The following is a 27,338-nucleotide window of genomic DNA, read 5'->3' as shown; positions in this document are numbered from 1 at the left end:
AGAAGTGATCCAATAACTGGGTCTTGTTCTTGCAACGTGGCTAAATTCTTTTTGGAACAACCTAGGAGGGCAGAAATGATTAGGTAGGTTCTATCGCACCAAGTCTTGCTGTATCAAGGATCCAAGTGGGTTGTTGATCCGTTGTTAGTCAGTATACTCAGTGCAGGGGCCCCCCTAACAAGTACTCTCTGAACCTGTCTCACACTGCCCAAAGACCCATTCATCGTCTACATTTCACATTTCATTCTGTTTTTTGAGACATCTGTAAGCCAGCATCAAAACAGTGATGCGATGACTGCTCAGGGAACTTGAAGGGGAGGGGGAGGGTCAATATCACACTTTTGCTATTCCTTTAGTACAGTGAATGAGGCAAAATATTCTTTTGTTTGCAGTGGCAGAAACAGTTAAGTAGGAAAACACAGTGTCATATGAGAAGGACCTCAGACAGATGTGTTAATAGGCAAAGCCCTATGAACACACGGCCACAGGGCTTTATTAACTTTCAGGGCCCCACTCTCAGATTTTTCAGGTGTAAGCACGTTGCAACATTTTGCAAAACCTGGGGTAGCTCATCAGAATTTTGTATGCCTTGACCTGTGACTTCGACTGAATTGCTTAAGACTTGAAGATTAAGACCTGAGACTTGCTTGTCACTTGCACATGTGTGACTTACTCCCACCTCTGGCTATTTGATATATGTTAGTATGGGGGGGGGGGTTACTGGATGGGTTTGGCGCCGCCAGTGCGCTCGATCACCATTAACACACACACACACACACACACAGTTGCCAGGCAGACACTGACCTCATCAGACAACATAACATATTGTGTTTTTTCACAATGTTGGGTCCTACCTATCACAACAACCAATGCAGGATGTTTTTATTGTGGGATGTCTTACAATCAAACTTGATACTAAGATGTGTTTTCCAGTGTTTCTGTGTAGGTGAAGTGAGAGAGTGAGCGAGAGAGGGAGAGGGAGAAACAGGGTGATAAAAGGAAAGATAAAGGAGGCAAAAAGGGCAACAGTGCGACAGCTTGAATAACTCAGCCGCACAAGGAAGCTTCCCTCATCTTGCATTCCAGATCTTAATTGTTTATTTACATAGCTATGTAGGCACCCAGAAACAATCTATTCATCACTGGTTCAAAGAGAGAAAACAGGGCAGAGCCATACTGGGTGGAGATCCTGCTGCTAATTGCTGTACTTCTCCCTCAGATTATGTCACCCGAGTTTGCCTTTTCACTGCCCCGGAGACCTGACTCCAGAATAAAAAAGATTATGTAGATATCCACATTTCCACTGTAGCTTTATAGAATAAAGAGTGGTGGAATATGTTTTAAAGTAACACAAAACAAAACACATCTGCTTAAGCAGTTTGTTTATTAAATTCTGGGGGTACAATGAAAGGTTAGCAAAAATAATATTGACAATATTTCTATGGAACACCTTCCTTTGATGTCTGTATCCTGTATCCTCTTTTTCAAGCATTTTTCCTGGGAACATGGCTACACAATTTAACAAATGATCATGATGTGACTTGACATATTATGGGTTTTGACTTTTAGATTCACTCACAACTAAGACAAACACTTTATAAGATCAGCCTGGTTTTGTTATTACACAGAACACATGCATGCGCGAAAATATGGAAATCATACAACTTATTTTTGAAAATTTAACAAAACAATAAATTCAAACTATTATGTGCTACAAAAACAGAAAAGCGAATCAAATTGTGGCATTGATGGACTACACTTTGCCCCTGGCATTACAATCTGTTATATTCTGTTCTTGATTTATTTATCTTTTTGTTTTGATCACAATGGTTCCTGAGAAAATGCAAATGGTCTTTAACCAGTGACAGCACCAGAGAAGGGTTTTCAGCATTAGCACTTTATTTACTTTATTAGATGCACTTTTGAAAGAGAAAATACTTTGAAGGTGAGCAACTGATGTGTTTCACATCTCAGGTTAACATTCCAACCTCTAATCAAAAGCAGCACAAACCACTTAGCACTCACAGCAGGATTATCTCGCGTGAGATGTTTGCTCACAGCTGGAGGTAGAGATGTGGACATATGGTTACACATAAACACATCGCCTGATCCCTGAGGACCTGAGTGTATATTGTTGCCAAAACACCTCGATGATCCTACAACTTGTGAGAATGTATCGTATTCCATGTTCAGCTGCTGTGACAGTTTATGAATTACAATTTAATGTCTGTCTGCCGGTGCACAGATTATCATCAAACCCCGGAGTTCACATGCTGGTTCACCCCTGGGGTAGAGACGGGCTGTTGGTGTGGCTGTCTGCCACTGTTGCCATGATCAACATCGCCCCATCCCAGTTTGAAATGTGGTTGTCATGGTAATGGCCATTTATTTGCAGGGGCCCTGTGTAGCCTCTGATATTTCCGGGACATGTGTGTGTCTGTGTGAGAGAGAGAGAGAGAGAGAGAGAGAGAGAGAGAGAGAGAGAGAGAGAGAAAACAAAGGCCAGATGAATCATTCTTACTCGTCTCATCACAGGGTCAACCTTGCATTACAGCAATCGTCTTGAACAAAGGCACCAGTTTATTAGTCCTGCTTAATTGTTTTTCTCCTCCCTCACACACTTTACTGAATTCTTAACACAGCATACTCACCATCCTTACAACATGAATGAAATGTTTGCAGAACAAACATATTTATTTCACATTAGCTGGTTTATGTATCAGCATCACCTTTTCTTTTTAGTATTCGATAACTTTAAGGTTGTACATTTAGTGAACCCAGCAAGACAGACGAGATGCACTCCATACTGGACTTTGAATATGTGCACAAATGCACATATGCACTCAGACTGTAGTGTGTATGTGTGATTGTAGTTTTAAATACAATCTACATCAGGTGTACTTTAATTGCTGTTTTGCAAGTTTGCTTGCAATTACGATTCTAGTTTTAGTTTGATCATATATGCACTTTTGATTGTAGTTTTAGTTTCTCTATATATACACTTCGGATTGTAGTGTTGTACACACACTTCAGACTGTAGTTTTAGATCTACTGTTCACTCGCTTCAGGTTGTGCTGTTGGATCCAGTGTGTAGGGCTTAGTGGGATGTCTCTGTGGTGGCCTGGGTTGGCCCAGCTGACAGGGCATCCACAGACACACTCCCACCTGTCTTTCTCTCTGTCTGTCTGTCTGTCTCTCTGTCGGGGGGCGCTCCCGGTGTAGAAGAAACGTCCCCCCAGCGCCCCCCTCCCGTGTTTCCGTGTCAGGCGGAGATGTGTGTGGAAGGATCCGCCGCTCCGTGTCTGTCGGCTCATATTGAATGACAGTGCGGCAACAGTCGGGTTTCTCTCCGGCAGATCAGGTTTAAAGCGTCTCTCTTCGCCTCACCTCTCCCTCTCTTCCTTCACCCTGCCCTCCTCCTCCTCCTCCGGCACGGCGCCACCGCTCTTTCGTCCATCCGCGGATCCACGCAGGCTACTTTGACGTGAAGTTTGCCACGGCGGTGCTCCTGGAGGATCGGCGGCATGAAGCGACGCTAGAAGGGAATAAAGAGAGAGGAAATAAACTGGGAAACTGGGAAAGACGAGCTGACTTTACAGAGACCGAGGACACCGTCCCAGGTACGCGTGGCGCTTTGTTTTGACTTTTTTACGCCTCACACTAAACACTACAGCCCAGTCTGTCATGTTGCAGCTCGGCTCTGTCAAAGTGAGTTTATTGTGCAGCTGTTCACACTAATTTTTGCGATTTTTATATTCCAACGATGCCTCTTTCAGTGTAGTTTCCCCCACATCTCTGACATATATTATTTATTTAGGTGATTGCTAGGTTACATAGTATAGTACGCACACACACACAGATACTAGTCACCTATTTCATCACTTTTCAATTACATTAAACACACACACACTCTCTCTCTCTCTGTGTCTCTAGGCAGAATGTTCCTCTCAGTCATAGTGAGTTAATGCTTCGTTGAGCAACAGAAGATTAACAGGTAATTAATGGATGTATTTTATATTTTCCGCATCTACGATGTAACGGGTTGCTATTTTACTGTTTGGATCGTAAATTGAACACTTGTTTGTTTTTCGAAACTGTTAACAGAAACATGTTGCCTCAGCTCTGACACAGATCTGAAACTACATTTGGATATTTTATGAAATTTTTTTGATACATAAATAAACAACAGGATCAATGTAAATCAATTATAACAAAACAAATCCTAATGGCCTGTTGTAGCTTTGGAGCAAACTGCCTGTCATTATAAATGTACATGTGGAGTCACTTGATGAGAGTCTTGCCTTGTGTAGAATGAGGTCCTAAGTGGGTAACTCAATGAAAAATGTGTTCCATGCTGATGCTCTGGAAGTGCCAATTGTGCCACTTATGTAGGTTGTGTCAGCAGGCGGGTCACTGTATGTGTGTGAGAAGAAGCCTCACCCATCATTTTTGTGCAATTAGCTGTGTGTGTCCATAGGATGGCACTGGTTACAAAGACCTGGGAAGCTCCTTGGCAGCAAACTAAGCCATGGCATTTGAGGTGTCATGATGGTAAAAGAAATATAAATCCCATAGGGAACATACAATACCCTTGAATCCCTCGGAAAAAAAGGTTAAATATCTTGCCTTTAACTGCAGTGTGCTGTGGAATTGATTCAACTCAATTAATTCCCAACTTAAAGTAGACTATAGTACATGTTATACTATGTCCTTACAACAAGTGTATGTAATCATTGGTTGAATCCTTAAGAACTAGAAGGATGGAAATGAAGAATATTGATAGCTTATACCCAAAAAAGTGTTTTACTGGGTGAAGTTTCTCAAATTAGCTCCTGGGAACTAACAAGACTGTATGTTTCCTAACTGTCACACCCAATTTGCTCAGCTGGAAATGTTCAGGCAGTCAAGATCATGGAGATACTACATCTATTGATCAAATGAATACCCCTGATTTAGGGACAGATGTTTGTCTGCAACAGCTGACTTAAGAACATATCTATGTAGGGACTGGATAGCCAGAAACCCTTGGATCTCATGTTCTAACTTAAATGGAGAGAGACTTTCTGACCCCCTTATCCATCAGAAGCTGGGTTATGTATTGCTGACGATGGTAGTGCTCAGCGGTCTCAAGCAGCAGGCTGCTTTTCAGAAATACCAATGGCTTTGATTCTCGCTTTGATTGAGCTGTGGTGACTGATGCAGTGCTGAGGTTTGAAACTGTGTTATTCCATCTGAACTCTGAACGCTTGCATGATTCTGAGCAGCCCAGTAATAGCTTGAACTGTAAGCTAATTCACCAAACTCCAGGAGTAACTACATATATAGGTGGGTGGACCATTTCATTTACTTTGAAATGTTTCATTAATACTTTCCAGTTTTACCGCCTGCGCCCTCTCCTCAGTGTGACACATCTCCTCCAGAACGCCACATTTACTTCTCCTTGTTTGATTGTCGTAAGAATATTAATCTAGACGGCCACTCATCTCCTCCCCCACCCTGTGTACTGGACACTGAAATTGATTCATGCTCAGTTGAACTGCTCAGTTCACTGATGTAGAAATGGGCTTCCATACCACTGCAATCTGAATTGGGTCAGAGGTTAGGGTTGTATTTCCTCAGCTGTTCAGTTTGTTACACTTACAGCAGATCTCTGGAAGGCAATTACCTGTTATTGAAAACATTAAGCCTGATTTTTAATAAAATAGCTGTTGAAGTGTAAATAGCATCATTAGAAACTTCACTGAACCTATTTGAGCACACAGAGAAAGAGGATTTAGTTGTATTGTACTCTGCATGTTCTGTTACCTATACCAACCTTGTAGAACGGTTGGATAAGGGGGTGAATGATCAATGATTCTTAACATTACAACAACACAACACAACAAGATATTTTTGATAGGCTATCTCTTCAATTGGAACACACCAAACAAAGGCAGGTAACCCCGATGGATCAATAACTGTAATTTTTGTCTCGACCTAGAGAAGGATTTGGATTTAGCAGAATATGCTAAGCAGAGCAGCCCAGATGTTGCTCTGCCTGGCCACGTTCATCGGCTCCTCCTGGGGTATCCCAAGACATCCCAAGGCCAGATGGGTTCTGGGATTGCCCCATGGTCACCTCCCTGGGAATATGACTCTCTTTTTGGTTGCATATTCTGCAATTTACTACTACTAACTAATTCAACATTTCCATGTGCATACTTCCACCCATATCTACATTAAGCTGTACAAACAATGAAGTACATGCCTGAACAGACCAGAATGCAATGCTGCTGGTGAGTGTCTCAGATGAAGGGTTGCAGCGCAGTGTTTGTGAAATGTCTGTTATTCATAGCCTGCTGTGTTAAATTGTCCACTTGCTTGTCATTGACTGAAAGAAAACAATGCCCTCCTTCAGGGATGGAGGAAAGACAATCTGAGAAATGTAGGAAATGCGAGAGGTCCACCTGCACATTATAGGGATAAACAAAAAAAATGCAAAAATATCACACAAGAAAATGGAAAACCTGAGCTCTGCAATGGCCTCGATCACAACCAATTCCACATCGAATCCCTAGAGATCGAAGCCCCTTTCCTGCACCTCATTTATCTCAACACTGACACATATCCCTGTGTGTGTAAGTGTGCATGGGGAGAGAGAGAGAGAGAGAGAGAGAGAGAGAGAGAGAGAGAGAGAGAGAGAGAGAGAGAGAGAGAGAGAGAGAGAGAGAGAGAGAGAGAGAGAGAGAGAGAGAGAGAGAGAGAGAGAGAGAGAGAGAGAGAGAGAGAGAGAGAGAGAGAGAGAGAGAGAGAGAGAGAGAGAGAGAGAGAGAGAGAGAGAGAGAGCAACACTGCAACATAAACAAACCAAGGAATGTGAAGACATTTCACTCTCCTCTACCACTTTCCTCTCCCACTTGGTCTTTGGCCTTCTGCTGTGATTCATATCTGCCTCTGGACAAGGTGATGATCTCAAGGCTTGGCAGGGGATTCCCAGCATGCCCTCTGGCTGGCATGGCTTCATTAAGTATCTGCAGTATTCTCTCATCCATCCTCACAATGTGGGCATTTTGAGTTTTAGATAGGGAAATTTGTCGGTCAATCTATAATGCAGCATAAGATAAGATGAATTATCCCGAAGGAAATTACTGTGCAACAGTTACAGTAAAGTGCAGAATGAAACTACAACGAGAAATCACCAAACCTAGTGCAATATAGAGAAACGTGTGCATGCAGATAATACATAGTAAAACATTTAATATTTCTAAACTGACCTAACAGCTAAATGATTTCTAAAATGGAAATCATTGAAATCCATGTAGTTAAACCATAAACCAACATTTGGTAGCTTAATTTGTTACAAAGCCACAGCACTCCATGCACACCATATAAAGAATTGAAATACATTTTAAACTCTGTGTGGTATTATGCAACAAGTGAGCGACGCAGAACTGTGTTGTGCATTGTGTTTGGCTTTATTAACATTTCATGTAAAGCTGAACTGTGAATTGTAGAATTGTAGAGTTGAATTGCTTTCCTCTTTGGTCACTGAGGGCTTGTGTGTGGGTGGTTGTGTTTGTGCGTGTGTGTGTGTGTTTGAGCGATGGAGAGCCCTCCAAACCCATTTCTTATGGCATTTTTTTCCTCCAGCTTCATCAATCACACTTAGTGCTGCCATACAGGGCACAGAGGTCACAAAAACATGAAATTCTACTTTTATGATAAAATCTTCACACTCAGAAGCACTGAACCTCCTGTCAGCATTTAGACTCAAGTTGTATCACAAAATTAAAAATACAAATGAACTCTTCATGGTGTGTGGAACTTTCACAGTGCTACTTTGTTGTCCGATGCTCTTTTGAATAACATTTCTCCTTCTTACTCAGCTGTTTACATATTTGTTACAGAGCCCGTCTGACACTGAGGCCAATACTGATATAGATATTTGAGTGGAAGAGAAATCTACTGATATATAAGCCTATATATATATATAGTTTTAAAAGCCAGTAACCCACCAAATGACAGTACATTCTGAATTCTGAAACCTGGAAATGATATAGTTACTGTACATAAAAAAGATAGATCTCATTATCACACAACATTTAACTTGTGTTACCTAAATAAGTCAAATCAGGGTTAAGTATGCATGGAAACACAGCCCATCAAATATTTAGGTACTACAATTCCTTCTCGCATATCTGTTCATAGAGACTGCATTGTGTTGAAAGATGTTTCTAATATTTTGTCCAATCAGTCAGTCAAAATCTTAGCATCTTTCAATACAATACAAAAGAAAATGAGGCCGCCCAAATTTGATGATCAGACAACTGAAATAATTGCATGACACAACAAATAGTAGACGCTGTATGTGGAAATATACAAAAAGGTAAACACACACACACACACACACACACAGCCTTTCCCTGTAAACGGAGAGGAGTGGGGAGGAGAAGTGTTGTAGGTGGAAGGTTTGATGTGATTAATGCTGATGCTGCCTGTTTAACATGTTACATAATCTGTCACCATGCAGTAAGCAGAGCAGTCAGTTCAGAAGTCTTTGATAAAGCAAGCTGTTCTCCATATGTGCGTCCAAATTATGACATGCTAAACCACAGAGCACAAAACAGCAGCATATGTACACTGCAAGATGAATAGATTGGGTTATACTGTGTATTCACCAAACTCATAGTAGTCGAGCTCCATCACTGTAAATATGAAATATTAACGATTTTCATTCATCAGTAGAGAAATATGTGGAAGGCTGCAGTGATTTCATTTACTGTATATATCAGCATTTCCTCCCACTCTCTCTCTCTCTTCTCTCCTCCCCACTCAGGGAGCCTTGGGTGCAACAGTGGAACCTCCTCCCCTGAGAGAGCTTTTCTCCTGTGGATGTTATGGCTGAAATGGTACGTAAGGTCCAATGTAAGGCTGTGATGCTGTTGAAATGAAGGGGAATGAATTACAGATGGAGAGAGATCAGTGTTTGAAAATGCATGCACATTTTTCATGGGTCAGCTCAAGCCGAGTTGTTCTGGGAGCAGAAAGGAAAGCTACAAAATTATAGATGCAAGCAATGATGTGGTCAATTGGCCTCCAGTCTACATTTGTGTGCTGAGTGTTTTTTGCAATACCAGGATAAGAAACTGTTGCATTGAAGTTCTCATGTACGCTTGCAAAATCACTACAAAACCCAAAAATGAGATTTCAACCAAAAATTATCCATTGTGTGTCAAGAGAGCAGAACATTGGAACATTCACATCACTACCGCAGTGACATTTAATAATAGGTATCAGCAAAACTCCTGCATATAGGACACTAAAAAGCAAGTTGAAAGGAAGCAGAATACTCACAGTCAGTGTGAAGTTGTTGATCCTCCAAATTAGTGATATGAGGCTCTCTCTGTCTCAGAGCCTGAGAGGAAGAGGCTGTATTGTGTGCGAGATCAGATAAATACACATTCCAAAATCCATTGTGCCATTGAGTTCAAGGTTTTTACTCAGCAACAACCACCTGAGACAAAGAAGAAAGATTTAAGTCTTATTGAGTAAATTATTATTATTTTTAATCATTGACTCTCATGTTGATTCACAATTCTATCAAATCAAATGGTTGCTGTTGCTATTATTTGTTCACTTATATCTCAAAGACTTTAAATCCATGTCATTCACATCATGCAGTTCTACTGATTGCCTCCTCACACTTATGGCTCTGGCTGCCGGTGATTGGCCCCTTTCCTCCACTTATTTAGTCTACCCACTGTTCCGTTCAGCAGAGACAGAAAGGCTATAACATGTTTTCTTTGAGCTGATGCCAATTTCATTGTTAATTTGCTCTGCATTTAGTTCTTGATGGCAGGTCTTTTTTCGCTGTTATCTTCGCCCGTTGCCATGGGATGCGTGATAAGAGCAGTCGCCTGTTGTCGCGGTTACATTGTGAATTTGATGAGTTGTTTTTGTATTGAAATTGGACTCATTTAGTCTGGACCCAGACGGATGCTAATTCAAGAGACACAAGCATGCAAAGACTGTTAAGCACATGACAATTTGACCACTTAGAGATAAAAGAGTGGCACATGGGAAAAAAAAGTGTCTAAAACAAGGTGTGTGTGTGTGTGTGTGTGTGTGTGTGTGTGTGTGTGTGTGTGTGTGTGTGTTTCTGACAAGTGAACACATTTCGGAAGGAAACTGAGAAAAAAGATCACAAGGTCCAGACGGACAATAAATCAACGGAAGAGAAGAAAATGATGATATTATCATGATATTATGAACTAAATCCAGAGTTCACTCTGAGAAAACCTACAGTACATGCAGATCTCCATCGTTATATCATTTTCATTCAGGAATCGATTTTGGAGCCACTCCTGACCACACCAACTACAGTAGCACTATGCATACTGAGTGAAAACCAGGGCTGTCTCTTTAAAGGAAGTAAAGGAGTAACCAAAAGACAGTTTCGGGGCTTTTTGGGAGCTTTAGTTTTCTCTTACGGGTGCATCAAGTCAAGCTCCCAACAGTACAGACAGCTTCACTATTAGAATCAAGTGGTAAAATAGTGAAAAGAGGCAAAGGCGGGGCGATTAAAGAGGTATATGCAATGGTCATATAAGGTGTCTTTGAGGATTTTAGACGAGGAATGTCCAAATCTGGGCAACAGTGTGTGGAATTGAGCTGAGTTGGGGCAAGTTAGGTTTATGCACGATCCAGGCTACTATTGATAAATGCCTCAGTTTGACAGAAGGTCCTCCACTTGTTAGGAAATTAGTTGGGAGTCGGAATTTGCAATTACATAGGACAGTTGGTGAATAGGATTGACAGCTACACAGGAGGAATTGATGGAAGAGTTTTATATTTGAGATAACAAGAATGAGCCATGTGCCATGCCTACGCTGATGCATAACAGTTTCAACCAGCTGAAATGGTTTAAGGCATGAAGGAAGATGTCTTCCTCTGAGCAGGCATCCATTCCACCCCAATAAACTCCAACATTTATTTAAAGATTTAATGCAGTATCCTGGTTGCCGTATTAATAAATGTCACTCAACATTATTACTGCAGTAAACGCCTGCCCAAACACTTGGGAGGTCTTCAGCCATGGTTATTGCAGGTAATGCATACATTCATAAATCCGGTATTCACGTTTGTGTGTAATTCTTCATCAGGCATCTTTACATTCAAAATGTCCATAGTTATAAAGATATTCTCCTTGAAAAAGCATTATCAGGTCAAACTAGAGTGCAGTCATGGATCAAGTTTGTTAACCAACTCCTAATATAATGTGCACTGTAACTTCTCCCTAATTGGCTGTTGACGGCAGCAGCTTACAGGATGTGCCAACGCACACTGACCCACTTTTCTCCTCACCACTTAATGGGCTTATTAATAATTTATGTTCTATATGTTCCTGCTGCTATAACAATGTGTGTACAGTGTGTGTGTGTGATGGCAGTGAGGATGTGAGTTGTAGCCCATAGGAGAAAAACAACTTATCAATGAGAGAGATGGTTCATAAATGTTTGAGGCCAGCGGTGTGTGTTGTGCTCCTGTGATGCTCTGGTGTCTTTCTACAGCAGATGAAGAGCACAGATCATTTCGTTACAAGTGACCAACAACACACTGCCACATATGGATTTCTCACAGTCAGTACACTAATATGCACTTTTGATACATGCACATTGATGCACATTTATTGATATACTATGAGGTATTTGATCCTTTTTTAGTTTTTTCCTGTAACCATCACAATTGAATTGAAATCAGAATAAACTGACACATGCTTACTCTAACAGACCTATATTATAGAATTGCAAATAAGCCACCTGTTGGACTCTCCTCATACTCCGATTATGTAGCGAATCATATTTGGACCGTATGGCCGGATTGTATTAATTCACAATACAATTCCAGAAATTACAATTTTCTCCTCCATTGATGAATTGCTTCTGCTTACACTGCATACAACTATGCTCTCATTTCAACATTTGACTCTTTGGAAGGTCACTGGAAGTGCAAAGGTTAATTGAGGTTGAACTTTTAGGGCTGCAGCAAAGGGACAATCATGCAAGGTTGTGCCAAATGTCTCACTGCTCAAATCCAAAGAAAAGAACAGCAGTGTGATTGTATGTTTGCTCGTGTCATAAGCTTCTTTTGCCCCTGGCCTCATCCACAATTGTCACTTCAAATCCAATGCATTTCTAGTTGAGTCTGGCAAATTAGCATTGTTGAATTTAAGTGCTTTAGGCATTTCAATTCAGTCAAAAACCTTAATTTGAGAGAGTTCACCTCTGGGGTGACAGGAACCACAAATGAGGGCAGCTGTCATTTTTTAAGCCGGTGAAACTGTTTGTGGTGTAAAATCTGTGTTTTTCTGTTTTCGTCGCTAATGACCGAGAGAGGCGAGAGGTTGTTGGCTTGTGTGCTTATCATTGATACAATGAACCATTACATTCCCCCTCAGGACTATTTTGTAAGGAAATTCTTTATCAGCATTTGTTGGTAAACACTGTAGGTGTGTATTATATCACAATCTAACTAGATGTAAGATTTATTTTACATTTCACCCCAACTCTTTTTTAGTTGCTTACAAATTAACCATGACATCAAATTGGTGGCTAAATGCTTGCGCAATTCAAAGATAAGACTTCACATATTTAAAATGGAGTTTAAATGTGACACGGAGTAATTTGAATTAGTCACACATTGCCAAGAACGTCATAGTTTAAGCCTAACCTGTAGACGTAGGGCATGAATCCCACATTCACATTATGTTACATCAGACAATCTAAGAGTTGAGAAAATGGATGAATGCTGCAGAGCGCCAAAAGTGGCCAGATAATAAGCTCAAGGTCCTTAAAGAAGCCAATTAGCTGTAATAAGCTACATTTTCTGGCAACCCAGGGGGAGAGGTCATAGTGTGCTTATATACAGCACACCCTCATGAACACATTCTACACACACTCATCTGTTCACATCTTACTTCTTACTTCTATCTAATTTATGGCTCCTACACATTTATATAGTTTCACACACAAACACATGCATAAAATGTACTTTTCTTGCTACCTCTGGAAGATGATTGTTGGGTCAGGGGGCCATAGCTGCTCCGGTGACTAATCCAGCTGCCCTCCCATTGAAAATCGTACCTAACTAACCACCTATTTGTTTTCAGTTTGAAGGATATGCAAATGCTGATACTTGCTGAGCCAAACCTTGTTTTAGATGATGGACATACTGTACACTGAGGTGTTTGCGATTTGGTTGTGCAAAAATACGAGGCTGATTGTGAAGTTTATGATAGTGGAGATAAATACAGTAATTTCCTGCTGCTACATAATGACATAAATGCTTGAAAAAGCATGCATCAAATTGCAAAAGAAAAAAGGAGTTTTGCAATTGCAATTATGATGCATCTTCAATAGTCCATTTTCCCCATCCTGTGGCACTCTCAATCTAATCAAAAAAAATCTATCTTTCTCTCCAATCCTACCTACCAATTAGCTGTTTTTTCTATCGTGTTATCAGTTCCTCTTATGCAGTTGTGATCCCCGTGTTTATTAGCAGTGTATTCACGTTTTTCATCTGTTTTCAGCTTCATTCTGTAATCTAATTGAGCTGGCTGGTGAAAATTTTTTTGCAGGCTGCAATTGTACGTAGAAAACATCCATTTAGATAAAGCTGGATGATTGCATTCATTTAAGGAGCTGCCTACCTCTCTGCCATTTAACTCACAAAATGAATTGTGCCCCCTCTTCAATCCATGTGCTCGCTGCAGTTTGGAGCAGAAGCTATAAAATGTTGCACCAAAAGGAGCACATTCATTGATCCTATTTCTTCAATCAAATTGATAAGGCAATCAGCAGCAGAACACTTTGCCAAGACCTTTACCTTCATGTCTGAGCAGTATAAACCTTGACATTTGTGTAATGGAGACCAAGTCTGTTTTCTGTGACCAACGCCATTGTGCAGTGTGATATTAGACACAGATTCTCTTATGTGCCGTGTAACATGGCCAAATGAAAGCTCAGAAGGGGGTCTCCAGCTTACATAGAGAAGAAGAAAGCTTTTATCACACCGCAGATTATTGAAGCCTCTCTTTTGTTTGTTTATGTGGAGCCTTGTCATCATTAGAGACGTGGGGAAATAAGCCAGACGGGCCTTTTGTCTGACTGGAGAGGACAGAATATGTTGACAAAAACAATACATGGAGCCATACTAACATTGAGTAGTTCACGAAAGTCGCTTCAGTTTCAAGCACTTGATCAACCTCTTACATTGCTGATTCATTTGTAAATCACCATTACTCTCATATATTCTTGCATTCTGTTAGTTTGGCCTTTGGTGGTTGGAGGGCAGGGTTCTGCCATGTTGTTTTGGGCAGAAATAGCTATGTTAAATAAAGAAAATGTTTAAGATTCATTTATATTCAACTCAACTTCAATTCAACTGTATTTATATCGCACTAAATCACCACAAACGTTATCTCGAGGCATTTTACACACAGAGCATTTAAAGATTCCCCCATGAGCAAGCACTTGGCAGCAGCGTGAGAAACCTCAGGCAGAACCAGGTGGGCGGCCAAAAATCGAAAAGGAAAGTTTTAAGCCTTCTCCTAAACGTACAGAGGGTGTCTGCCCCGGAGATCGAAACTATAGATCTATAATGTATAGAGTTGCATTGCTTATATTAAGCTAAAACCTTCCACCTTCCGTTTGTTGCAGTGACTAGCTTTTATTGCATGAAAATTAATTAGATCTCAGATTTTTGTTGCTGGGGCAGCAATTATGTTCATGATGCTAATGAACACACCAACCCTGCATTAGGGCAGCGCATATACTGGACATCTCCCTTGTGAGTTTATAAATGTATGTATGTGGAGCAGCTGGTTTATAACATGTTTGCATATTCAGCAATCGTTCACTCAGTAAACAAGAGACTGCCCACTTGATCTGTTCTAGCTATGGAAAAGTAATGAGAATTTTTTTTTTACCTCTGCCTTGGATATTTGTTTGTTTGAGGGTGTGTGTGTATGTTGGCATTATAACTCAAAAGGGTGTTTATATTTTTATGACCTTTTTGAGGAGAGTTGGGCCGAGGAACATTCCAACAGATTTTGAGGCTGATCCGCATCAAATGTTTTTTAAGCCATATACAGCCATTCAGACTGCCTGTCCTATTTTAACACTAGTTTACCAACCTTACAAACACTCTTTACAACTCGATCTGGATGTTGTGGTTATAAATGCATTTTCAGATTGAAGCAAAATCTATCCAAACATAGTTTGCGGTACAAATATGCAACTACTACCATCATGTCATACCTACAGAGCTCATTCAGTAACATTACAGAATTATTAATTTCCATAAAAATACCCTAAACTATTAAAGATAGAGGCATCATTCAAGTTACAATGGGTAGGTTTTCAAGGTCAAACAGTCAAATTAAACAAGTTAAATGTTTTGTGTGTAATGGCACATTAAAGGGAAAAAAATGTAAATTGACCCGATGTAGATTTGGAACAACAAAACAGATGACACACTTAGGATTCTACAATGTCTCTGTCGCACTTTGGTGGTAGTTACTTGTTGTGTGACCTACTTACAGCAGTGTAGCAACTCAATAAGTGTGACCACCGTAGAAACACATAAAATATAGATCGAAGGCAAAATGGCGGAAATGGCTCAAACTCGCGATGGTAAAGAGTCCTTTACTGGATTCCATTTGCAGCTCCCCCCGTGGGCACGAGGGTCATGAAGGTCAGAAAAACATAAGGAAATGGGGGCACTTAATCCACAATATCATGATGTCGTGATTCACTTCTTTTTATTTCTGATGGATCGATCCAGTCCTGTAAAGACCAGGACACAAGGAAACATGGGAGCTCAGGTGGACCAGTTGGCACAGATTACTGCACACTTGGCTTGATGTTCGGCAGTGTTTGGCACTGGAAGGGGCATTTGTTCTGCTGTCTGGCAAATGCTTCTATTTTATTAGCAGCTCATTTCAGATACAACCATTTTACACCTGTCTAAAGCAAAACAAGTTAATAGACAGACATATGGAGTTGCAGTATTTAGGTTGCTTTATAAGACAAAGATTGTAGGAATCAGTCGCATTAATACTATGTAGCTTTTGTGGGAATTTTAATTTATTTGTTTGGGGAATCAATAGGCTGATTTAATTTCCATGAACTTTGCTTTATCTGCAAAAACACATCTATCCACTTAAACTCTCCTGTGCTACAAACAGCTGAGTGAAAACACTTAGTGAATCACACTCTCTCTATCATAGACTCTTGCCCTGTTCTGATTGGCCAGCTCAGACATGCTGTAAGCTGGCCAAACACAAAGTGAGTGTGTCTAACCATGTGTGTGAATACATATTGACCAATCAAATACAAAGCTTTCATGGGAGCTTTAAGCAGTTTGTCTTAGCATATTTATTTCTATAGGGAAACCTCAGGCTTTGACACTTAGTGGATATTCAAAACTTCCTTCTAAATTGCACTATAAAACCTTTTCTTTCTTATCACCTGTCCTCAGCTGTGCAATTCTCTCTCACTAAATGTCAAATCAATTTCAAAAGGATTTATTAATGTATCGTATAACATTACAGTGGTGCAAAAGTCTGAGTAAAAAGTATACAAAGGAAACATAAAAAAGAAATATGAATAGAAATACAAAATAAAAAATGTACGTGTCTCTCTCTCTCTCTCTCTCTCTCTCTCTCTCTCTCTCTCTCTCTCTCTCTCAGTATCTTTATCTCCCTCTCTGTATATTGTTCCAGTGACAATGCTTATTTGCATGCATTTGTGTGCGTGTGTGTCTCTTGTACGCCTCACTATACCTCCTTCAGTCTCACATTCCAGAAAGATTCTATTTTTCCCCAATGCTGACCCAAAGAAACATCACTAGCATGGACAAACAGAAACACACACATGTTCACACACTTCACTCTTCAGGAGACGACTAATGAGAATTCACTGAGCCTTTGCTTAATTAATTGTCATGTGTCTGCTTCTTGGGAATTAAGTGTTCAGTCACTTGCTGAGTGACAAAGATTACAAAGGGATAGAGGGAAGAGAAAGTGACTGAGCAAATGAAGAGAGGAGTGAAGAGAGTGTGGCCTATTACGCTCCATTTAGACTCCTCTCAATTTGGAGAAACTCCACTGAGTGTTGGCCTCCTTTACACTGCCTCATCTAGAGAGACATCAGCAACATGTAACAAGAGATGGAGGGAGGGAGGCAACTGTTCACCATGATGAATCAGGGTACACAGGAGGGAAATTCAGTCATTGGCCCATTTGTGTGGACCATGTTATAATCAATCATTATTCTATGATATCAGTTTATATACTTTCACATTTGGAAACTGCAACTGAACCATGCATATTTTAACTACTTGCAAGAAGACATTTCAGTTATGAAGGTATTACTTCATGCATGCAGTGGGGTATTTTCATACCATACAGGTCAGTTCATCAATACATCAGTCGTTTGGGCCACAGCATTGCATTTTCCTTCTGTCCATCGGTCGCGCTTCACCAACTCACACAAAATACTGTTCCATTACGTAAGCACAGGTAGAGACACTCCAAACAAGAGAGAAACATTCAGATCAGAATTGTCAGGTGGGATTTTTCTTATCACTGACATGCCTGTGCTGTCAAACTCAACCTGATATTGAATGTCATCATAATAATGACATTTACCTCTGGCATTTGTGAACAATTATGTCTAGATAACAAAGGTCATGAATGAAACAGCAAAAAAGGGAATTAAATTGATAAAGACTATTCTATTAGTTAATGTTTATTAGGGAGGGAGGCACACCAGATGTTGCACTCAAACATTATATTCTTTCATCATCCTCAGCCCAAAACGAAACTGTAATAATTAGCATGCCTACTTATACAGTGAGGACACTCAGCCACATAAAATACAATGAGACAGATTTTGGTCATAGATGAAGATGATAGGAGGAATAGAGTGGCAGACAGAGCATTTTCAGCCTAGAGAGCCTCTCTGCTCCTCAGCCAAATCCCTCTGTGCCCCTGAGGATTCACATGGATAATTTACAGCCAGTTTTTATGACAGTTGTCTCGTGCTGAAATATTATTAGGGCTTGACATTTGGCAACACAGTGAACCAGCTTGATTGATGCTTTTATCTGATGTGTCAAAATTGTATTAAGCTATAATTTGATCTTCCAGGAGCCGATGTGAATATAATATGAATCTATTGCTGAGTAATAGTCTGTTAGATTGCCGTAATGATTTTATTCTTTTATTAGAAAGTCTGTCTGTAAGCAACATGCTCAATGAATTGAGTTGAACTTATTTTAAGCTGTTTTTTTTTTTATCTTCTTAAAATTAGAGAGAGACTCCAGGGTCCAGAAACAAACAATCTGAGGGGAGCAGGGTCCATGTCTGAGAGGCTGGGAGGTTAATGAGGCAGATGAGGTGCAGCGGATAGGTGCTCTGGTCACTGCTCATCTGACAGCACAGAAACAGGATCCACCACTCAGCTAACATGGCTCGGCTGAGGCTGTCAATTACTACGCAAGGTGTGTATGTGTGTGTGTGTGTGTGCCTCTGAAACCTCTACATCATGTATATGGACATGACCATGGCTGCATGCCCATTTGTGCTATGAGTATGACGTGTCCACAGGTGCTATCTGCAGACTGTGTGTGTTTGTCACAGCTCATGTATCACAAAGGGAACCGGAGACTTTCTCATGTGTTTGGTGACTGCAGGGCTGTGAGACCATGAGCCAGCCCTTCTTTCAGAACCCTCATTGATTCACCCCAGGAATAGACTAGAAGTGCTTCATACAATGCATATGGACAGCTGTAGTTCTTCCTGTCAGAGACAGGCGAAATGACAGCAAGCTGGCTATGACCAGTGAGAAATGCAAGTCAAAAGGGAGATGGAGGGAAAAATGACAGGTTGAATGACACAAACACAAAAACAAATATGACACAAACACTATAGCATGAAGAGAAGGAGAATGATGACAGGACGACAGGGAGAGTGATAACAGCACAACAGGGAAAACAACACAACAAGAAGGCAGGGATAATATTGACAAGAAGACAGGGGGGAAGGACACATGAAGCCAACAGAGAGACTGTTATAACAAGAACACAGGGAGAATGCCACACTGAAGCCAACAGTGGTGATGACTGCATGACAGAGAACAGCGTAATCATGACTGGACAGAGGACACCACACTCTTATCTGTTTGTAGCTTTAAGTCAAACATCAACAAATGCATGATACACAGAATTCAAGATGGTGTTTTGCACTAAATAAGTAAGTAAGTCCAGAGTTAGTTGGGGTTTGGGCTCCACCTCAGGTCAACTGTTTCGTCAATTATGCTGCAGGAGATTAAAGCTATATGACAACATTGTGTCATTTTAACTTAACTTTAGATTAAAGTCAGGATTCAGATTAGTTAAAATACATTTCAGATGGAGACATTTCATGCACTCAGTACGATTTGCCTATGTTAAAGGCAAAAATGTGAGTAAGACATATGAGTTGAATTTGATTTAGCTTTTTGCTGAGTACACACCAGTGCAATGAGAGTTCACCTCTCGAAGAAACATAGAGGAGGTGCAATCATTGTAAAAGATATTTTCTATTCAGAAAGTTGATATTTTGTCATAGAAAGACCTTGAAAAACTCAGAGAACCTCTCCGGAGTCTGGAATCTCATTTTGCAAAGCCCACACCAGATTAATCTTCACACAGCGTTGTGGACTCTCTGACTTCACTGAATATTTGAACCTCCCAGAACTCCCTGAAATGATATTAGAGGAGAAATCTCTCCCAGAGGGTTTGAAATTACCCTGAAGGGCCTTTGGAGACATAAACATTTCCACCAACTTGGGGACAGAACGTAGGTGCCAGCAGATTTTGTTTAGTATAATGCTCATTTTGGCATCTTTTTTTTTACCGCGGAATAGATTTACAGTATACAGTTTAAGTGGCTACCATCATTTTTGGTCGTATTTATGCTTTTCAATTGAGCAAGTACAGTATAATGTTCTCTTGAAAATGTCTCAAGGACTAAATTAGATTCACATTCACTATTTAATTGTCTCTCTCAGGGGAAGGAGCGCTAGACGCAGCTATACTGTATAAACATATTATAAGCTGATCCTCTACTTGTCCTCTGGCTAAAGGACTCAGCAGAGATTCACAGTCTAAATCAACACAACTCTTTCCACATCCTGACTGTTCCTTGAATAATACATCAACGAAGGTTTAGCCAAAATGCAGAATATTAAATATGCTGCCATGAAACATAAATGCACAATCAAGGCAGAAACAAAAACATCAATAAATCAACAACCAAGGCTCTAAATACTGTTGATCAAAGGAAGACAAGGCTGAAATATTAAAATGTTTTCAAATAATGCGGCAAACAATAACACAAATGTCATTTGACTGAGCAGCTTAGAGAGTTTACTCCCAAGGTTTGGATGTTCTTGTGGGGTGGACTTGAATTTTGAAATGTATCTCTGAGTGGGTCTTGGGGAATGATAGAACCTTATAATGCTTATGTCACAGATATAGCAAAAGCTGATCCCTTAGCCAATACAGATCAATAGCACCATATACAGTACATAGTAAAGTATGGCAGACACACAAAAGCAAGTTCCGGCATCTTTTGTAGGTTTAATTTTTCCTTCATGTTGTATTTTTGTTTTCATTAATTCATTCTCCAGTAAACGTCAATTGGAATTCAATTGACTGACCTCTCAAAAATACTATTAGAGTAGTTGTGTGACCCTATGGGATCTCAGTGCATTGAGTTGACTTCTGATCTTATAAGATCAGAAGTCAACACAGAGACCACTGTCAGCAGAAGATAAATCTGACCACCTTATGTGTCAATATGTGTCAGGCTAAGACAAATGAGTTCCCACTACGTCTACGTCAATACCAGGAGTTTATATATATTTTTGGGACTCCACAGCTGTTGCGACCTAAAAACATAAACTTGTCTTTGAGCTGCACTACACACACACAAGATGATTTATGTGCTTTCCTACTCCTGGCTAACAGTTCCACCCACTGACCACAGAGGAATATTTCAAGTTGTTCTGGTTGTGGGGGTTTATTGATTTCTTCTGTCTCTGCTAAAGCTGATAAACATGTAAATGCAGCTGAAATAGATTTTTTTTTCCTTTTATCTAGTTCAGATGTTGCCATGACACTCATTCTTAAGTATAGTCTTACCCTTAACTAAATCCCTCAAGTGGTTCCGTCATCCCTTCTGTGTTATCCTCTCACAGTAATTCACACCTCAGGTCAGGGATCCCTCGTCTATCCTTATCCTGTCTATCCTGCAGTGCTTTCCTTTCCTTCTGTCATCCCTTCTGTCCTTCTTTTGTTCTTTCATTAACTGACTGATATTTCCATTTTTTCCTTCAGATTTTCAAATCTAAACTCAACTCTTCATATTTTTTTCACATTTCTTTCATACACAATATATATATGTACTTTGGAGTCTATTTTGGTTGGATATTTACTACTTGTACTTCGCTGTGGCATTGCTACATTCACTCAAGTAGAGGTTGTTTTAATCACTGTCCTCAAATGATGCCACTTGCAGTCTGGCCCCCATTTCTTGAGAGGTTTTCAACATTAGATGTGTCTTTGGAAGGAATATGTATGTATGTACTGTATGTATGTATGTGGTTAATCTTTCTCTTTGTCATCCTACTTGATCAGTTCAAACTGGATCTGTGACTCATACATGATTTGAATATTTTCATCATGCTAGAAATACTCATGCTGCCTAAATGGTGTGTGGTATCCTTAAATCAGCAGTAAGGGGTCCATTAGCTTTCTCTATGACCCTAGTACATTAATATGTTAATGTGTAGGTGCCTAATTTTAACCAGCACTAGACCCAGCTTTCTAATAGATTAGTACTTCTCTTGACTGTGGGAGGTTGCCAGACATTACTATGGAGACCATTTTAATAACACATTGGCCAAAGGATCTGTTAAAATAGTAGGCAGGTGGCAAGAGCGGTGTGACAAAACATTAACAGACGTGAATAGATGTACTGTAGAAAAAGCACAACAGAACTTGTTGAACTGTTTTGAATTAAGACTGCCATTTTAAAAGTGACACCTGTTCCGTTGTGAAATGTAATATTTAATTAAGAGTGCTAATTTATGAAGACTTCTCAAAATAAAGACAGAACAAGTGTGAGGAAAAACTCCAAGACCATTTTGGGACCACAGTAGGTTCAGGGTGGCTTTTGAGACTGCTTATTGCTCTTGAGCTGAATGTAACATCAGATCTCCACTTCCTCTGAGCTCATGCTGGCAGCAGCTGTGTGTGTTTGATGAGCCTCAGCTAAAATGCCAACAGCTCAAGCAGAGCTGGCATTTGGTCAAATATGAGCATGGTGGATGATTGCATGTCCATTTCTGTTTTATTCACAAACACCTATCAATAAAACAGGAGCAAGCATCACAAATCCTGCGGTCCTTTGAGTCAGTGGCTTGTAGTGATTTTGCACGCTGAGGCTATGCGTCTTAAATGTGTATATGTGAGTATACAGTATATGTGAGTTCTCCCTGCCAGCCAATGGCTTGCCGCACAAAAAATAAAAAACACTAGGAAATGGGGTCAGACTATTCAATTTCAAAGTAAATTGTAGTGGGTATTAATAAATTATTGAAAAATTGTCTACAAAAGCCGATTTGTAAATAAATATGTGCAGCATGACTTTAATTACTTAATATCCATAAGAGAAAGAGTCTGGACTGCCAGTAAGAGCCTGTACGTAGTATTTTAGGATCATTGTTTCAGTCTTAAAGCACTCCTAATATTACTGTATCAGTGCCAGAGCAGATGCAGCATAAGTACATTAAGAATTGTCTGTGACATTCAGGGTCCTTGTAGGATATATAATTGGGTTTTACCTTTCTACAATCAGTATAATAAATGTAAACAGAAACACTCAAGGGCCCAAAAATATAAATCCCCAGAGTGATCCTGGGAAACACTAAATACTATTAAGTACAAAACAAACGCATGCCCTCACAGGCACACATATACACATATACACACACACAATGTGCAAGTTACAATGCCCCGTAGCTTTGTAAAGTCATGTTGTTCAGTTGAGAGGTGGTAATTCAACTCTATGGTAATTTTTGAGGCTAAGTATGATGCAAATTACCATCCAGGTCACAAATATCTGCGTCGTCGCATGTTTTAAGTTGTGCTAAGTATTTACCAAGACTGATTATGTAAAAGAGCACAGCCGCAGTGAGTTCATTTGAATGTACTGCTTCTTGCATTCATTATCCTGGTGTCATCATGAACATGTTCGGGTCGTCATCGGGGAAATGTGGAAGTGTATTCAATTTCAGGTGCAAACTTATTCTACCACGCTGACATATCCTCAAAAGATCTCAAAGAAGCCGAGGTGCTTTTCATAGACGGTAAATCATTGATCAGTTCCACCAGGAATTGTTTAAAAGAACATTTTTTTGACAATTGGATTAGATTTTTGTCAGCATAATCATTTTGCTGTGACAATTTCCTGAAGTTTGCAGCTACTTTTAAGATTTTCTTTCCTTAAATCATAATTTTTACACTTTTTATTTATATTCACAAAGCTTAAATAGATCTGCATGACAAACAAACACAAATGATATGCATAGAACAACCTTTAATTTGGTGCTGTGGTATTGGCCTGCATTGTCTTGAAATGAGTCCCAAACTAGCCTCAATTTATTGAAGGACACAGTATTGAAACTTCAACATAAAGTTGGGGTTATACTATACCCCAGCTATATTGGCAAGTTTAAAAATGCTGTATGTGTAAGAGCTAAGACATCATATAAACAGGCAATAGTTTCTGACATATTTCATCAGCTTCTCCTCTAAACTGTTGGTAGTTCAGAGGTTTCGACGCTGCTGCCCCCATGATTTTTGTAGCTATTGCATTTTGCGCACACATAACATCGTACTTCCAGTGTATGCAGGGCGAACATGTCAGCCATTACATGTACGCGTTCTGTATGCATAGTTAAGCTCAAGCATAATCCTGACCTAAGCTTGTCCACTAAAGCAGCATCAAAAAACAAGAACTAAAACTCTGGCACAGTGTCAACAAAATCACGACACTCTAATCTTCGCAAAGGTAGAATTTATGTTGTGTTATTGTACTGGATTGCCACACTTTGAAGTCCACACCTTTATCATAGTTATCTTACCAGCAGAGAAGCTTTTATCAGGTGTGTGTTCCTGCCAATCATTACCTCAGCTGTTCCTCCTGCCTTCCTCCACTTTGTGACATTAGCTGGGTTCTCAGACGCTCAGACTGACTCACACACCCTGCCCTCCTGAGACTGTCGGGCTTCTTCTTTGTTGGCAGCCTCAATTTCCTGTCTTGCTGGCAGTTCTTTAAAAACAACCCATGGTATAATAAGTGCTAAGTCCTTAACTTACTGTTAAAGTAGAATTACTCACACCACAGTGGAAAAAGTAACGAAGAATTGGCTGGAAAATGGACGTAAAGGTATTCATTGCTAAGAATGATTTCTTGATTGATTTGATGTTGAATTGTACAAAGTTGATTGACTTACAAAGTAGCACAAAGGGAAAGACTGAAATGCAAGTATCTGAAACGCTTAAGTACAATAGTAAAGTAATTATAGCAATTTCATGGTAAAAAAAGCATAGGGAGCACTACTTAATGCACACACGCACGCACACACACACTCACACAAAAGCTACAGCTACTGTTAAAAGGCCTGATTCTGGAGCCACGTTGAATGGTTCCCTCACTCTCTGGCTCCATATAGCTCCTCATGAATATTCAGCGAGCACAGACAAGCCCCAGATGTAAGCATTAGCCACAACTGGGCCTGGTGTGTATAATTGAAGGATTCCATTAAACTTTTAAGTTGAATGGCATTCCAGAATAGAATGCCCCCAGTAGTATAGCCACACAAATGTATTAACGTTCCTAACGCATGGCAAAATAAAATGCAAAAGCACTCACATATGTTGATCACGTATTGACATCAGCTCATCTGTCGTCTCCCTATGCTTCCATTAAGCAAATCCAAAGAGATTGTAATATTGTCAGTTTTTGCTTGAACCATGAATGCTGTGAAGAATTCATCCTCTCTGTGTGTGTGTGTGTGTGTGTGTGTGTGTGTGTGTGTGTGTGTGTGTGTGTTGATCTAAGTGGCTACCCCTTTATTACCTGCACCAAGGAGAGGTGAGATGTTTTTGCCTAAGTTTGCTCTCTCTGAGTGTTTTACTTTTCTGTTGGAATCAAGTGTCTCTTTAAGCCAGAGAGCAACTTCAACTTGTTGCTACATGTCAGATCATAAGATTTGTGGATAATATTTTCGATTCCACTCTACTGCACAGCGGACACCTGGGCAGAAATCTGAGGACACATATTATCTTAATCATTTTTTAGGACCACGGCAAGAATTTGAATGAGTGTTCAATGCTTTTAGGACGTTTCTAGGCGGATTGTACTGTTCACTTGATGATATTGCTGTTTAAATGTGTGTTCACAAGTCTACAATTACATGAGAGGATGTTATTGGTTATCTTTTTTGCCTATAAGATAAGATAACAAAAACTTGTTGATGACAGTGCAGAGATAGAGAGATAACCATGAATAAATCCTGGTTTGCAGATTTAAGCAGTGTGGTGTCTTAGCTCACCATAAGCCAAAGCAAACAATGGGAAGTGCAGATGAGTGTGAATGGCTTCTTGATTATCTGTCAGCATGCCTGTCACTCACAGAGCTCTTCAATCATAACCATTTCAATCAAGAGGGGAGAAAACAAGGTGGTTGGATTAGTCTTTTGGTGTCTCTGTGGGACATGATGTGTTTATGTTTGAAAAGCAATTCTGTTTGACTTCCTCTTCACGATGGCTGCTTTAAAGGGGCCGCTTGAAGTGAAATTATGAAGATTTTCATGGTCTCATTTTCATTTCCGGAGTCTATTGAAACGTTTGTGATGTCTTCATCTGAAAGAACATACGGATCCACTTATACTTTCACTTACTGCAGCAGCACAGTGCACACTGTCCATTATAGATACTGGCTCTTTAAGGCGCCCTACCAAGAAACCTTCTCAGTTCCATTTGCTCTACAGTCAACTGCAAAGCCCACTTTACATTTTGCACTTTGATGTTCAGAAAAAGCCCCCCCAAATTAATCCAGATCAGTAGTAAAGGAAGTGGAGGGCATTATTAACACTTCAACCATACTCCAATTAAGGTATTCAGTTGCCCTTTTCAAATGTTACACACCTTAGTGAGACTGCAATTAGCTCAAATGAAAATATGTTAACTCAGGCTAAGAGACCGAGATTATGTTTCTGTAAATTGATTTATTCAGGCTTGTTAACATCTTAAACGGAGCATACCACCTCCTCATGCATTTCCTCAATGGGCTGACCTGCCTCATTGTGATTACGCAACACTGCATACTCTGCAGAATTCTATTGATTCTGTGTATGTACAGCATAATTGCAATTAAGGGCAAACACTTCTTAAGATTATTGAGTGTACGATGGTGATGAGTGGTGCACAAATGAAAGAGTAGTAGTTTGCTATCTATGTAACAATCAAAACACAAGTCAAGTGTTCAAATCACAATTTGAAAAGATTAAAAGAACTACTATAACTATGCTATGCTATGCTATAAAGTTGATGAAGTTGTATAGTACAGTATTCGACACAGTCTACATGTGTATTCTAATCCATGTAGACTGTTCGTCAAAACATTCACACTTTCATCAGCTTTTTGTGTAAGTCAAAACAAAACAAACAAAAGCTCACCCATAACACATTGTACAAATACATTCATATTCTTCATTGTGGGAAAAGGGCGACCTTTACCAATTACTGTGTGTTTACACTGACGTAAACACACAGAGCTGTCAAATAAACAGCTATCTCTGTTCACATTTATTTTTAGCACCGACAGCCACCTTAACTAAAATTTTATATTATATTGTATAGTGAAAGATGACAACATTTATTTATATGAATGACATTTGCTAAAGTTTTTTTTTCAAAATGTCAAATGGGTTCAAACTCATTTTCATGCTTGTGCTCACACTGAACTTTCAGCTTGACAAAGTCACTCATCACAGCTATTCAGTGTGTGTGTGTGCGTGCGTGTGTGCGTGTGTGTGTGTGTGTGTGTGTGTGTGTGTGTTTGTGTGTGTGTGTGTGTGTGTGTGCGTGTGTGTGTGTGCGCGTTGTAAAGCATGTTGTGATGTAAAGCAGCAGGTGGTAGATTAACAAAAATGACACTGATTAAATTGTGTGAGTGTGTGTTT

General features: G+C 39.9%; 1 protein-coding gene across 1 annotated transcript in view; it reads left to right on the top strand.

Annotated features, from left to right (window-relative positions):
- The first annotated feature begins 3,273 nt into the window (after nucleotides 1–3,273).
- The window catches only part of shank2a (SH3 and multiple ankyrin repeat domains 2a), a 124,192-nt gene continuing 100,127 nt past the window's right edge, over nucleotides 3,274–27,338 (top strand). Inside the window, 2 exon segments of the mRNA XM_076156288.1 lie at nucleotides 3,274–3,620; nucleotides 8,816–8,888. Coding sequence (XP_076012403.1) covers nucleotides 8,877–8,888 — 12 coding nt within the window. The 5' untranslated portion in view covers nucleotides 3,274–3,620; nucleotides 8,816–8,876.

This window comes from Genypterus blacodes, unplaced genomic scaffold, assembly GCF_046128005.1.
Source record: "Genypterus blacodes isolate CSIRO-AG114 ecotype Tasmania unplaced genomic scaffold, CSIRO-AGI_Gbla_v1 ptg000067l_1, whole genome shotgun sequence".
NCBI lineage: Eukaryota > Metazoa > Chordata > Actinopteri > Ophidiiformes > Ophidiidae > Genypterus > Genypterus blacodes.
The sequence above is the reverse complement of the archived record's forward strand: the minus strand, read 5'-3'. Positions and strand labels throughout refer to the sequence as shown.